The sequence below is a fragment of the Mus pahari genome, chromosome 13 (genome assembly GCF_900095145.1).
Source record: "Mus pahari chromosome 13, PAHARI_EIJ_v1.1, whole genome shotgun sequence".
Taxonomy (NCBI): domain Eukaryota; kingdom Metazoa; phylum Chordata; class Mammalia; order Rodentia; family Muridae; genus Mus; species Mus pahari.
The window spans coordinates 45,307,568-45,320,755 of NC_034602.1; the positions used below are offsets into that span (position 1 = coordinate 45,307,568).

Consider the following 13,188-nt stretch of genomic DNA (forward strand, 5'->3'; position numbering starts at 1 on the left):
TGTAGAACAATAAGCATCCTAGCTCAGAGGAACTAAATCAGGAAGACCTAAAAGTGGAAGTGTCAGATTTGACCCACTAAGGCAGAGCTGAGCCATGTGTGATTGCAAGAGAAGTGACTGGGACCCTGCAGCCTCAGTGAATGGGATAGGCCGTTTGGGAAGCTACAGTGAGTGGGTCAGTGTGCAAAGGGCCAAGGGAAGATTCAGGGCCAGCTCCACACCTCCCTGTCCCTCACGCCATGTGGCCACAGGGCTTAGAGTATTGTCACATTCTCATAGTACAATCCCCACTGGGATGCAGCTCAAGGAGCTTGCGTTATAATGGTCTACAGGAAACCAGAAACTATAGGTATTTAATTACAGTGTCCAAAATACAGAGGTGACGCTCTCAGCCAACCATTGGGCTGTGCACGGGGTCCCCAATGGAGGAGTTAGAGAAAGGACTGAAGGAGTTGCAGGAGCTTTCAGTCCCATAGGAAGAACAACAATATCAACCAACCAGCACCCCCAGAGCTCCCAGGGACTAAATCACCAACCAAAGAGTACACATGGAGGGACCCATGGCTCCAGCTGCATATGTAGCAGAGGATGACCTTGTCTGGCATCAACGGAAGGAGAGGCCCTTGGTCCTGTGAAAGTTCTATGCCTCAGTGTAGGGGAATGCCAGGGCAGGGAAGTAGGAGTGGGTGGGTTGGTGGGCAGGGGGAAGGGGGATGGGATAGGGAGGTTTTGGAGGGGAAACCAGGAAAGGGGATAACATTTGAAATGCAAATAAAGAAAATATCTATTTTTTTTAAAAAAAAGGAAAGGACTTTCTGAACAACAACAACAACAAATAATTACAGAGTCCAGTGGTTATAGCCTACAGAGGAGACCAAAAAGATAATGCCAGGCAAGGTCACTCTCTCAGACCAGGTGGTCACGGAAGCGGGCACTTGAGTGCTGGGATGAAGGAGGTAATGATGCAGCCTGAACAGAGATTGGGAGATGAGCATTCTAGGTGGCAGCAGTCACCCAATGTCCCCACGTGGGACTGAATGTGGCCTGTTTAGGTAGAAGCAAGCAGACTCCTGTGGCCAGGAGGTGGAGCCAGCAAGAGCTGCATGACAGCATTGGCTTGACTCCCAAGCAGCAGAATGGGGAGGTTCAAAGGTGGGACGGAGGTGACCAGCCTGCACTGCCCAAGGCTTCCAGGAGAAAGAGGAGGCAGGGGTGAAGCTGGAAAGCCAGTACGAGGCTGAGGTCAAAGTCCAGGAGGGTAGTGACTTAGACGAGGATGCCGGCAGTCCACGTGGCAAGGAGAGATGGAACAGATGGCATAGACAGCTTCAGCTGTAGCCAACAGCACGGGCAGACTCTCTCCTGAGGGCGTGACAAGGGAGAGGTTCTGAGGGTGGCTCGGGTTGAATGTTAACTCTAGCCCCACCCCACCCCGTGCTTTCAGTGAGTTCAGGAATGAATCAGACACACGTTGGACTTAAGGGATAAGGCCTGTCCCCTCCCCCAAGGAAATAGACAACCATCAGGTGGAGGAGCCACAGGCATTGCTTGCTCAACCACCTATGGCTCCGTGGCGAGAACACAACAGGGACGGGTGTGCAGAAGGGCATGTGTCAGTCTTGGTTCGATGTAACTGAAAGCTGTTGACTTTGGATCTGGGTCAGGCTTGTTCAGCAGGGGTGGATGCAAACTTGCCAGTTGTCCTCCAAAAGTCAAACCAGTGGTCCAGCCTGGGCCTTTCCTGGGGTACTCAGTCCTACCCTGGAATATAAGCTAAGCTGGTGGCAGAGAGGACTTCACCATTCTCCTGGAAAATCTAGGTACAGGGAGAGTTTGAGCCTTTTCATAACCAACAAAAAAAAAAGATGAAGCCGGATTGGGGCACAGAGGCAGGACCAGATAGGATGTGAGATGCTTGGCTCAGAGAGCATTTCCCAAGCCCTGTCTCGACGGGGCTGCATTTGACACAGGGGTCCAGAACTAGCAGGTGCCCCTGAAGCTCAGCTGGGGTCTCCTGATACTCTCAACTGGCTGTTGCCAGGAAGCAAAGGAAGTAAAAGGGGCCCTGTTAATAGCCAGGCTTCCCTCTAGCCCCGCCAGCCCACAGCACCATCTAGAACAAAAGTCACAGCATGTCCTACAGCCTGCTACCCTCGGCTCAGGTGACTTCTCTTATAAGGAGAGAGGGAAAATGGGCTCATTTCGACAAACAAATCATAGTTGCAGGTGCAGGGCTGGTTTGAGAGTGCCAAAGACTCCCACCTCCATTTTCAGTGATTTTTTTTTAACTCCTAAGAAAGGTTTTCCTGTGCGCAATGGTTTGATTAGGTTGGTTCTCACGCCAAAAGTAATGTTCTCAAGAAGGTGGGTAGAAAATTCCCACTGTGCCATTCCGGGCCCTTGCAAACAGGCCAAGGAACAGCAGAAGAAAGAGAAGGTAACCCCTCCCCACCCCCATTTGCAGGGCACCCTGAGAATGAGCCAGTTTATAAATGATTTTGTTTCAAGACACCCTGCTTGCAATTTGGTCATTTTTCAATGAGAAAGACATACATTTTCGGAACACGAAATGGAAATCATGAAGCCTGGTGAAGTCAGAGGTAAAACTGTGGCTGCGCGTGCCCTGCCCTGCTCCCTTCTGCTTGACAAATCGGGGGTTCCCTGTGGAAGGCGCTCAGATAGGAGGTAGCATGGCGGCTCTGCCTGGAGGAGGGTGGCTCACCTATGTATGCATAGTTCCTGTATTCCTGACATCTAATTAGCCAGCTCTTCCCACAATCCATGAGTGTGTGTGTGTGTGTGTGTGTGTATGCAAACACACACACACACACACACACACACACAAGCAAATGCAGATACTATGAAACCTGACTCTAGTCTACAGGTAACAGTATTCAGTGGCGTTGGTTCCCTAGTTTTAATACTGTGCTGTGATTACAGAACGCAGTACCAGTGGGTCAAGCCAGGTCATGGCACAAAGGACTTCCTCTACCATTTCTCTCGTTTCTAGTTTCGTCTCTACAATTAGAGTCAAGTAAAGAGCTTTCAAGACGCTAACTGTTTAATGTATACAGCAAAAACTATGGACCTATATGGCCACACACACACACACACACACACACACACACACACACACACAGCTACTTTGGGACTTACTAAGAAATCCCCATACCCATTGTTTCCCTAGAAATCATATCCCAAAGGTGAGTAAAAGCATGTCACTAGAGACAGAGCATGGGGTCATGTCCTTAAGTCACCTCCCATACCATCCTGGTCTAAGGAACCGACTGGAAAGGTCCATTGTCATGGGCTGTGGAATTCCTGCACCTGCCAAGCCAGCCTGGGAGTTGGGCCATCGTCAAAACAAGATCAAAGTCCTATCCACAGTCCCACCCCCAGCCCAGGGATTGAAATTTTGAGGTGCATCAGAATCCATGTCAGATGCTGAGCCCACTCCATCCCCAGACCTAGGTAGATGAAGAACATTGTGTTTAAAGCACAAACACTAGATACTTCCGTTGCAAGTGCTCATGGGTGGAAATCATACTAGACCTGGGTGGGGTCTGGGGACAGACAGTGCTGACTCCCCATGCCAGGTGAGGAGAAATGACAGGCATTCAGCACCCCCAGAGCCGGTGCCTCTCCTCCCACGGGAGAACTTTGAACCCACTTCATAAGTCTCCCGCTCTGATGTGTAGGGAGGCTGTGGAATGACCCAGGAGCCTCTCTATGGATCCTGTGTAGGCTATTACCACACAGCATTTAGGAAAAAATGCAGAATTTAGACTCCCCCATCAGTGTGGCATCTTGGTGCTGAGGGCTGGTGACAGGCGAAGCAACTACAGCTCGTTCAGTACTCATCACTCTGTTCTGAGAGAAGGATCCATTAGCCTACTTTATAGATTAAGGAAACAGAGGCTAGGCAAGCTCTGGCTACACACACAGAAGTAATAGCGCAGGTCCGTCCCGGCCACAAGTTACTACCCTGAGGCACAACGTCCCTTTCTGGCACAAAGATGGCTCTGGCGTCTCTCTCATCTAGAAGAAGATGAAACGTTTGTCTTCTGAATAACAGAAGCCGTGGGGCTTGCTGGAGAGCCAGTCCGCCCTTCAGTGGCTTTATTGTTTCTAAGCAGCTCTCAAGCTCTTGAAGGTTCCCACCATGGCCTCCTTGATTCCTTTCTGTCTTTCATCTCTCTCACTATTCTCCCTTAATCTTCCTCTTTTCTTTCTTTCTTTTTTTAAAATTTTGCCTCTTTTTGTTTCCAAGTCTAAAATGACAGACACAATACACCTCTCCATTCCCCTCGTCTTACTGACGCTAACTTAGAATTTGCTCCTGGGCCCAGCACAATAGCTCAGTGGGTAAAGGTCCTTGCTGCGAAGTCTAATGACCTGAGTTCTGTCCCTCAGACTGACAGGAATGAAAGAGAGAAATGACTCATGCAAATTGTGCTCTAATATCCATGGGACAGACACACACACACACACACACACACACACACACACACACGTAATTTATAGAAGGAATTTGCCCCTGCTGTCGTGCGATGACACCAGCAATCTCAAAACACAAGAATGTGCTCTGCCATGAGGCAAGTGACCTACCACTTTCCAGAGGACACTGGGGGATCCTATTGGCCCAGAGGCTCCAGAGATAGTCCATGTTCCACTCCAGGCACACCTGATGATCTTTGAAAGGCCGTTCAAAAGGCGGCACCGTCTGCAGCAGGGTGTAATTCTTCGCTACCGCGTGCAGCAAATTCTCCTCCCCTCGGACGTTCAAGCCCCCGCCACTGTGCCAGTGAGTAATCCAGGCTCGGAGAATCACCGTGGACACCGAGATGGGGTGTCTGATGAAGTAGTCATCCCTGTACACCATGATGCTCGGGAACTTCACGTGCACGATCTGTGTCCTGCTGGTGTGGAGATGCTTCTCATTCCTCCACCTCTTCTTGTACACGGGGATGCTGCTTCTGAACTCGGATGAGACAACCGCCTCCAAATGGACAACACAAGGCTGAGAGCATAAATATTCCACGGAGACTTCGGAGACATTGCGCACGCTCCCTTCAAAGGCAGTAAAATAAATAAAGTCTGCGTACGTTGTGCTCTGTTCTGTTCTGGGCAGCACCGATGTCGTCAGGGACGTCTGCCTGCCCAACGATGGCACAAAATTCTGAAAAGGAGTGAAAGGGTAATACAGAATGCTTTTTAAAACATCATCTTATTAACACATGCGTACATTGCTATTTTCTTGGCATTAAAAACCACAGATCTATGTAAAAGCAATAAATGCCGACAGTAAGAGATGTCAAAAGCACGACCATTAGACTGGAGAAAAACCAACGCACACACAAATGAAGACTGGGCCATGCTGAACTCTCTCCCTAGGCTCAGGAACATCTGCTGATCAAAATGTGGCTTTCAAAGCCGTGTGCCAATCATTCCCGAGCTGGCTTCCAAAGGACGAGGCTGGTCCCTGGCAAAAGTAATAGGGAAAGGAACCTCTCTTAAAATGAAAGAGGCAAGCCAGCTTCAGACATGTACAAACGACTTCAAATGGTGTCCAGACGCTGCCAATCAAAGGGCTGGAGAGAAGTTGAAAGGGCATCACCGGGGAACATAAAAAGAAGGCCAGCCTGGCATATTCATCTCCTGTAAGTGTGGAGCCAGGGCAAGCCTGCAAGCCTGCAAGCTCGATGGCCCAGCAGGAGGTCTCTGCTGCTCCACACAGGCAAGCTTGGACCACAGCTGCCGGGTCCTGGTCTTTCACCGTGCATGCGTGCGTGTTGTGACCGCTGCCAAGGAAGATGTTAGCAGTGTGTCTAGTCAGTTGTTTCTTCAAGTCCTCTCCCTGTGTGCACTCCTGGGGAGCTTGATTACAAAATCTAGGTGCTGTTGTTAGCCCGAGGTAATGAACTATGACTAGCTGAGCCCTTCTTGACTTGACTTTGTGATTCAGGTGTCCAGAGCAAACAAGATCACTGTGACCACTTCACACCCATTTTGATGGCTATGGTTGAAAGAAAAGAAACAGAAGGGAGGAAAAAAAAAAAAAACCTAGAAGGCAAGCATGGCTGGGCGTGTGGAGACATTGGAACCCCTGTGCATTGAAGGTAGCAGGGTAAAATGATACAGCCTTTATGATAAAGACTAGAGCCACTTCTGGTTTTTTGTTGTTGTTGTTTTGTTTTGTTTTTTTAATTAAAAGTATAAGAACCATGCGGTCTGACCCCATGAGTCTTCTTCCAGACATACCCCAAAAGGTTGAAAGTGAGAACATGAGGAAAAAGTTATATGCTGATACTCATAGCCACGCTAAAAGCAGCTCTCGCGTTCATCAGAGATGAGAAGAATAGTGGTCTATGTACAGTACAATGGCATGGGATTCTGCTATCCTGTAAAGTGGATGGGCCTTAAAGATATGCTAAATGAAATAAGCCAAGCACAAGACAGGAAGTACTGTGTGAGGCACTTACAGGAAATGGTAGAGGAGTCAGAGTGGTGGAGACAAAATAGAGGAGGGATTGCCAAGGTGTGGGGCACGGAGGTCGGGGGAGGGGGAGCGGTGCGGGATGCGTGGTTGATGTTAGAATTTCACTAGGTGTTGAGACCAGTAGCAGCTATACACAATGTGAGCTTACACACTACTGAACCCCACCCTTCCAAACAGTCAGCTTTGTAAATGAATACTGTATATCACAGTCTTAAAGGGAGAGGTTGCTTCATCGGCCAGCTTTGATTATGGATGTCTCTAATGCCACCACTCAGGAGGCAGAAACTGGAAGATCCTGCCAAGATCAAGACCTGCTTGTCCTACACAATGAGCTCCAAACTGGACAAGGGTACAGAGTGGGACCTGGTCTTCAAAGTGGGGGAAAGGGGCGGTAAGATTGCTCACTGGGTAGAGGCACTTTCTGCCAAGCCTGATGACCAGAGTTCGATCCCAGAACCCACCCCCCCCCACACACACACACCCACATGCAAAACAAAACAAAAAAAAATTTATCTTAAAAATAATTAAAGCTACTCTGGTCTTCAAAGAAGGAGAAGGGGGCTCTTTTTTTAATTTTTAAAATTTTTTTATTCCATTTTAATTTAGAACCATCATGCAGAAGCAAAACAGAAGCAAAGGTGGATAAGAACTGAAGTCTTGAATCAGGGAAACAAACCTGTCAATAGTTTTTTTTTTATTTTTTATTTTTTTTTTAATAAAAAAAGGGGGTGGCAAAGGGAACACACCCAGTGTGCCAATCAAATGATGTCCAAGCCCAGTCCAGATCACCAACAGAAGCACAAGGGAGTGGAGGTCTAGATCAGGCTTAGGGAGGACGTGGGATTCCATTTGGGCTTTGTAGGGTGAAAGAAGTTCTCCAGGAGACAATGCAAGGGAAAGGCTGAGAGTAGCAGAAACAGCAAAACCGGGGCAAGCAGCAAAGAACCCGACAGTTCAGGAGAGAGCAGCACGGCTGGGGCAGAGACCAGAACAGCAACGGCAGAGGTGCAAGCAGAGCCAATGATAAAGAAAGAGAGCATTTGGCTCTGGGGAACAGCAAGTGCCAGTCCAGAGCAGGAGCACTCCCCTCTGCATGGCGGTTTCCGTGAAAGGGGCGGAGATTTCTCTTGGACTCGATGCACAAGGGTTAGGGTAACTGTCCAGCAGAAATATGAGCTACTCATAACTCAGTGAGGAGGACGGCCCCACTCACGGGAACAGAAGAGCAAATTGAAGTCACACAGAGATGGCATTTTTTAACCTTCTATACTCTCAGACCAAGGTAGATTTCAGGTTCTGCTGGCTGCAGTGTGGGGCTGCTTGCTGCTGGTCGCTTCTACAAGGCCATCAGGCAACACCTACCCAAAGAGTCAATGCAGTCACCCTCCGGCCCAACAATCCCACTTGTAGGATCTTATCCTACAAATATATGAAGTCTGTGGGAAAGGGAGACAGCACAGGCTTTTCATGCCAGCACTGTCTGTCACAGTGGGAGATAAAATGTGTACGTAGCCACAGCTTACGTAAATGAAGCACCTACAGTCCCAGAGTACTCTACAGTCATAAAAAGACTCGAGACCTTTATACACAGATAATGGGGCCATCTCCGAAGGCTGCTTTGGGTTCGTAACTTTTGTTCCTCTTGACATTTTTAAGTTGGCTCATAAATACCATACTGGGTTGCAAAGCACACACACACACACACACACACACACACACACACACACACACATACGCGCGCACACATGCATACATGCATGCACACATACTTTAAAACCAAAATCACTTGAATACACCTAGGATCAGCTGTTGGCTTGGAACACTGGACAATGAAGTGGCCAGAAGACAGCGTAGGGGCAGATATGTGGGATTATATCACAATATTTTGCATTCTAGAGCACATGTATATTCAGAGTGGAGAGCAACCATCATAAGAGAGGGAAGTGTCCGTTTCCACAAATGGCAGAAAGGGAATGGAAGGGCCGGCTGTTCCTTTACATGTTTCACGGGCAACCTGGGGGCCGAAATCTGCAAGGAGTGAGAACAGATCCAACTGTCCACCCCTCTGGAAGAGGATTCGTTTTCTGCCCTCATTCATAGCACTACATCACAGGGAGAAAACACACATTAAAACTAATCTTATAGTTGGAAGCGGAGCAGGAGCCGTCGGTGATAGAGAGCCCCCCTCTTCAAGCATCTGCATCCGCCTCATTTCCCCACTGGTGGGCTAGCAGAGCTGATCCAGGAGCCAAACTCTTTTTCTTCACCTTCACACACCTGCCACCAACACAATGCCCACCTTGCAGCACACGAAGGCAGGACAGATGCATGGCTACCTGGGAACTGTGGGCCGCATCCTCCTTTTGCACAAATAGATGAACCCAGTGCTGGTCCATAGGAAGAATGCATTCATTCAACACTCAAACAGAATTTCCCCAAAGCCAGCAGTCTCTGGTGCCTGTGGACCTGAACCGGAGCAGCAGACAGTTGGCCAGAGCATCTTATGCTAGGGTGATGCTTTCCCATAGAAATCCATGCAAGGAACCTTTTGCTTCTTGAGGCCAGACAAAGCCCAGAGTCCAAAGCCTACCTTGGTGCAGGGCGCACCACAACCTGTTCTCTTCTGAAGAATGACTCTGGATCACATTCTTTCCATACCTTCTGAAAAGCTCACCCAGGCCCAGTTTTCTTGCTTTTATTATTATTTTTTTTTATCTCTAAAACATTTTCAATGCTAAAAGGAGGGAGCTCTCTTTTGAACAGAAATGCAGGGAGAAAGCCATTTGATTCCCCTGCTAAGTGTGGTTCCTAATAAGCCTGTTCATTATTTTACATCTGATTGCTTGAAAATGCGCCCGTCACACTTTTCTGCATTAATAAGGGCAGCGTGCCACAGTTTGCCCGGCGTGTTACACTCATCACATCGTGGCTGACGGAGGTGGAGTCACACCTCACCCCGTACCTCTCCAGGGCCTTCCTTCCAAATTCTGTTTCAAAGAAAATGTCTGGATACTCATATGAAGATTATTGTATTTTCATCTGGCTCTAAGCCCTGGGAGTCAGAAAAAGTCAATGGAAAGAATGCAGATTCAACACATATGTTCTCCTGTGTGACAGTCAGGAGGCAGAACAGACACTTGTGACATGCTAGAAGTGTAAAATATACCCTGAATTTCAAAGCCTTGCTATTTAACAAAAGGTTACAAAGTGTCTTATTAATGGTTTTTGCATTGATTGCATGTCAAAATGATAATATTTGGATACATCAAATTAAATAGAATGTATTAAAATGAATCATACCTGTTCTTGTTTACTTTTTCAGTGTGGCAGCTACTGAATACAAAATTACAGATGTGATTTGAACTGTCTATGGATCCTGCTATTCTAGATTTGAGGTCATTGAACTTGTTCTTTTTTGGGGGGGGGAGGGCTAAATGGTGAAAGGCAGTCATCCCTCAGTCTCTGAAAGGCATTGGTTTCCAGACCCCAACCAATACCAGCATCTGTGGATGCTCAGGTGTCTTATACATACAGCACAGGGGAACTGTGTAGAACAGGTCCTCCTATGTATGTAATGTGAGCAAATGTGTGTGCATGCATGCAGATGTGACGGCCAGAAGAGGACGTTGCTCTTGTTCCACAAGCACAATCCACCTTAATTTTCTTTGTTTATGTCTTTTGTTTAGAAGATGTCGCTGTTCTGTTGTTTTGAGACAGGGTCATTCACTGGTTTGAAACATGTCAAATAAGCTCAGCTGACCAGCCAGCCAGTCAGTCCCAGGGATCCCCCTGCCTCCACTTCCCCAGCACTGGAGATAAAAATAAACACCATCACATTCATCTGGTTTTATTTGATCATTTGCTTTTTGAAATAAGGTCTAACTATGTCACTCTGGCTAGCTTCAAACAAGTTATGTAGACCAGGCTGGTCTTGAACTCACAGAGTTCTGCCTACATCTGCTTCCTGCATGCTGGGATTAAAGGTGTGTGCTACTATATCTGATCAATGCTCAATTTTTTTTTTAATGTGTGTTCTGGGGGTCGAACTCAGGTCTTTGTGTTTATAAGGCAAACATTTTACTGGTCAAGTCATCTTCTCTACCCTCTTCCTGTATATTGTAAATGATCATGTAAATTCTTTGTGTATAGTTGTTATATTGTGCTGTTTCAGAAAAAAATAATGAGAAAGCACCTATACATGTACAGTACAGGTGCAACCATTTGTTCAATATTTTTGACATTTTTTTTTTTTTTGTTATTTTCGAGACAGGGTTTCTCTGTGTAGCCCTGGCTGTCCTAGAACTCACTCTGTAGACCAGGCCGGCCTTGAACTAAGAAATCCACCTGCCTCTGCCTCCCAAGTGCTGGGATTAAAGGCATGCGCCACCACTGCCTGGCTATTTTTGACATTTTTGACCCTTGATTGGTTGAACTTCTATTCACAAACAGGCACATTGGCTGGACTGGCCTGTAGTTTGCCAACCACTGTTCAACAACATCCAGCTTTTTTCTAGGTGGAGTTCTGAGAGACAGAGTGCTAGAAGCTAAGCACTCCTGTGTGGAGCTGCAATGGGAGAGATGGGATGAAAGACTCAGTTAGGAACATTGGCCTGATGAGGCTTGGCTGTGTTTCTCTAAGGCTCCCGAGTGGTAGCTGTTGACATCCCACTATTGCTTCTCTCGGTAAAGATTCAAGTCGGATGAGAACCTGACGCTAGGCTGGGCAGTGAGCTAGCTCGTTTGAGAAGTGAGAGAAGTACTGTGGTAGTTGGAGTGTGAACGGGACTTCGGGGAGAGGGCAGCATTTCTGTAATATGATAGGGATACGCTGGTCCTAAAATCACCCCATGTGTCGTGTGCAGAGCACTGGCCTAAGGCCTTTGAGCAACCCTTAGGTGACTAGAGATAGTCTTTGGGACACCTACACAATGAAGCAAGCTGGCTTCTCCCAGACTGGAGCAGGCCCAGAGGGCAGCTGCTACACCATGAGCTGTGGCTACCTCTGCTATGTACAAAACCAACACCGATTAGTAACACATCACACTCTAAATATTGATTAAGCCAAAGCTGATTTCCTGGCTCAAGCCATGTGTGTGGTTGTCAGCTGTTTCCTGCCAGGAAAATAAGGCAATTAACTTGAAGAGTTCCAGCTTCAGGCGTGACACGTGTCCAAGCTTCATAGGTATTTGCTTGTGCCAGGTTGCATTAACATAAACTAAGAGACCCGCCCCCACTTTCCTAGGTCTAGAAACTCTGAGGCCAGAGCCTATATCCTTGTCACATCTTCAGATTCTGAAAGAGACCTTGGTATACAGTGGGAATTAGTATATTCCTTGAAAGAAAAAAATAAAGCAGTAGATAAGAGGACCTGCCAGGTGTTTAGGTGGTCAGTCTCCTGCCTCACAGGCCTCGAAGGTACCTAGAAACCAAAAGCTGATCCGAACTTGAGAGTACACTGTCCTTCCTGACTGTCCCAACTTCTCCCATAAAGGATGAGCAGCCTACTCTCCACTAAGCCTCCTTGCCCCCCCCCCCTCTTACCATCAGCATTGCCAGCCTGAGGAACAAACCTTGAGCTAAGACTGAAAGGTTCCAGAAGGCGGCACTAATCGGATCAGTTTGGGGTGGACTTCTCCAGCTCTTTCCCCACTCCTGATCTTCCAGACAACCAACCTGTGTTCTGGAATTTTTCCATGCCTCCAGAAAAATTTAAAACCTATTTTCTTTTCTTTTTTTTTTTTTATTAAGAAAATTATTATTTTCTTTACTTACATTTCAAATGCTATCCCAAAAGTTCCCTATACCACCCCCTGCCCGCCCCTGCTCCCCTACCCACCCACTCNGCCCGCCCCTGCTCCCCTACCCACCCACTCCCACTACTTGGCCCAGGCCTTGCCTTGTGCTGGGTCATATAAAGTTTGTAAGACCAAGGGGCCTCTCTTCCCAGTGATGGCCGATTGGGCCATCTTCTGCTACATATGCAGCTAGAGACACAAACTCAGGGGGTACTGGTTAGTTCATATTGTTTTCTTATTTAAAAAAAAAAAAATTCCCATTCACAACCCCCACCCCCCACCCCGATGGATTCTGGCTCAGCTGTCAAGTTCATTCTTGTTACCATGATAATGGTAGTGCCAGATCTCTGAACTTGTATTCTAGGCTTGTGAGATAACGCAGGGGGGAAAAAAACCACCACCAACAACAAAAACAAATGAACCTCAAATGCACCGCAGCTCTAAGCTAGGCATTCAGGGTGGGAAGAGGAACTTCTGGCCCCCTCATATCATGCTGTTTAAGCGACCATATCAATGTTCCACTCCATAAACCAAAGAATCGCTCTGTTCACTCGGGGCCAGGAAAAGACTCCAGAGCCCTCAGATAACTGGTTCCGGCAGAAGGGAGCCCCAATCAAAGTCAAATCTAAGAATGTCATGCGCAGTCACAAAACATAAACTGTTTTTGCCTTTGTAATTAGGTACTGTAATATTTTTAGAAAGTGGGATAGATCGGTTAATGTGTGTTCATAATAGAAAAACCAAAGTCAGAAACCTTAGCTCATTGATTCAGCCTAAGCATGGAGGGCAGATGAGCCCAGATGAGCCCATATATCTTCTGGATTAAAACAACAACAACACAGAACTATCCACATGGCCTAAACTTCTTTTAGGATGAGTGCATTTGCTTCCTTT

At 47.3% G+C, this 13,188-nt stretch overlaps 1 protein-coding gene across 1 annotated transcript in view; it reads right to left on the minus strand.

Moving 5' to 3' along the window:
- Positions 1-13,188, minus strand: part of Sel1l3 (SEL1L family member 3) — a 112,510-nt gene that overhangs the window by 93,948 nt on the left and 5,374 nt on the right. The window contains exon 2 of the mRNA XM_021210528.1: positions 4,609-5,179. Coding sequence (XP_021066187.1) covers positions 4,609-5,179 — 571 coding nt within the window. The remainder of the gene's footprint in view (positions 1-4,608; positions 5,180-13,188) is intronic.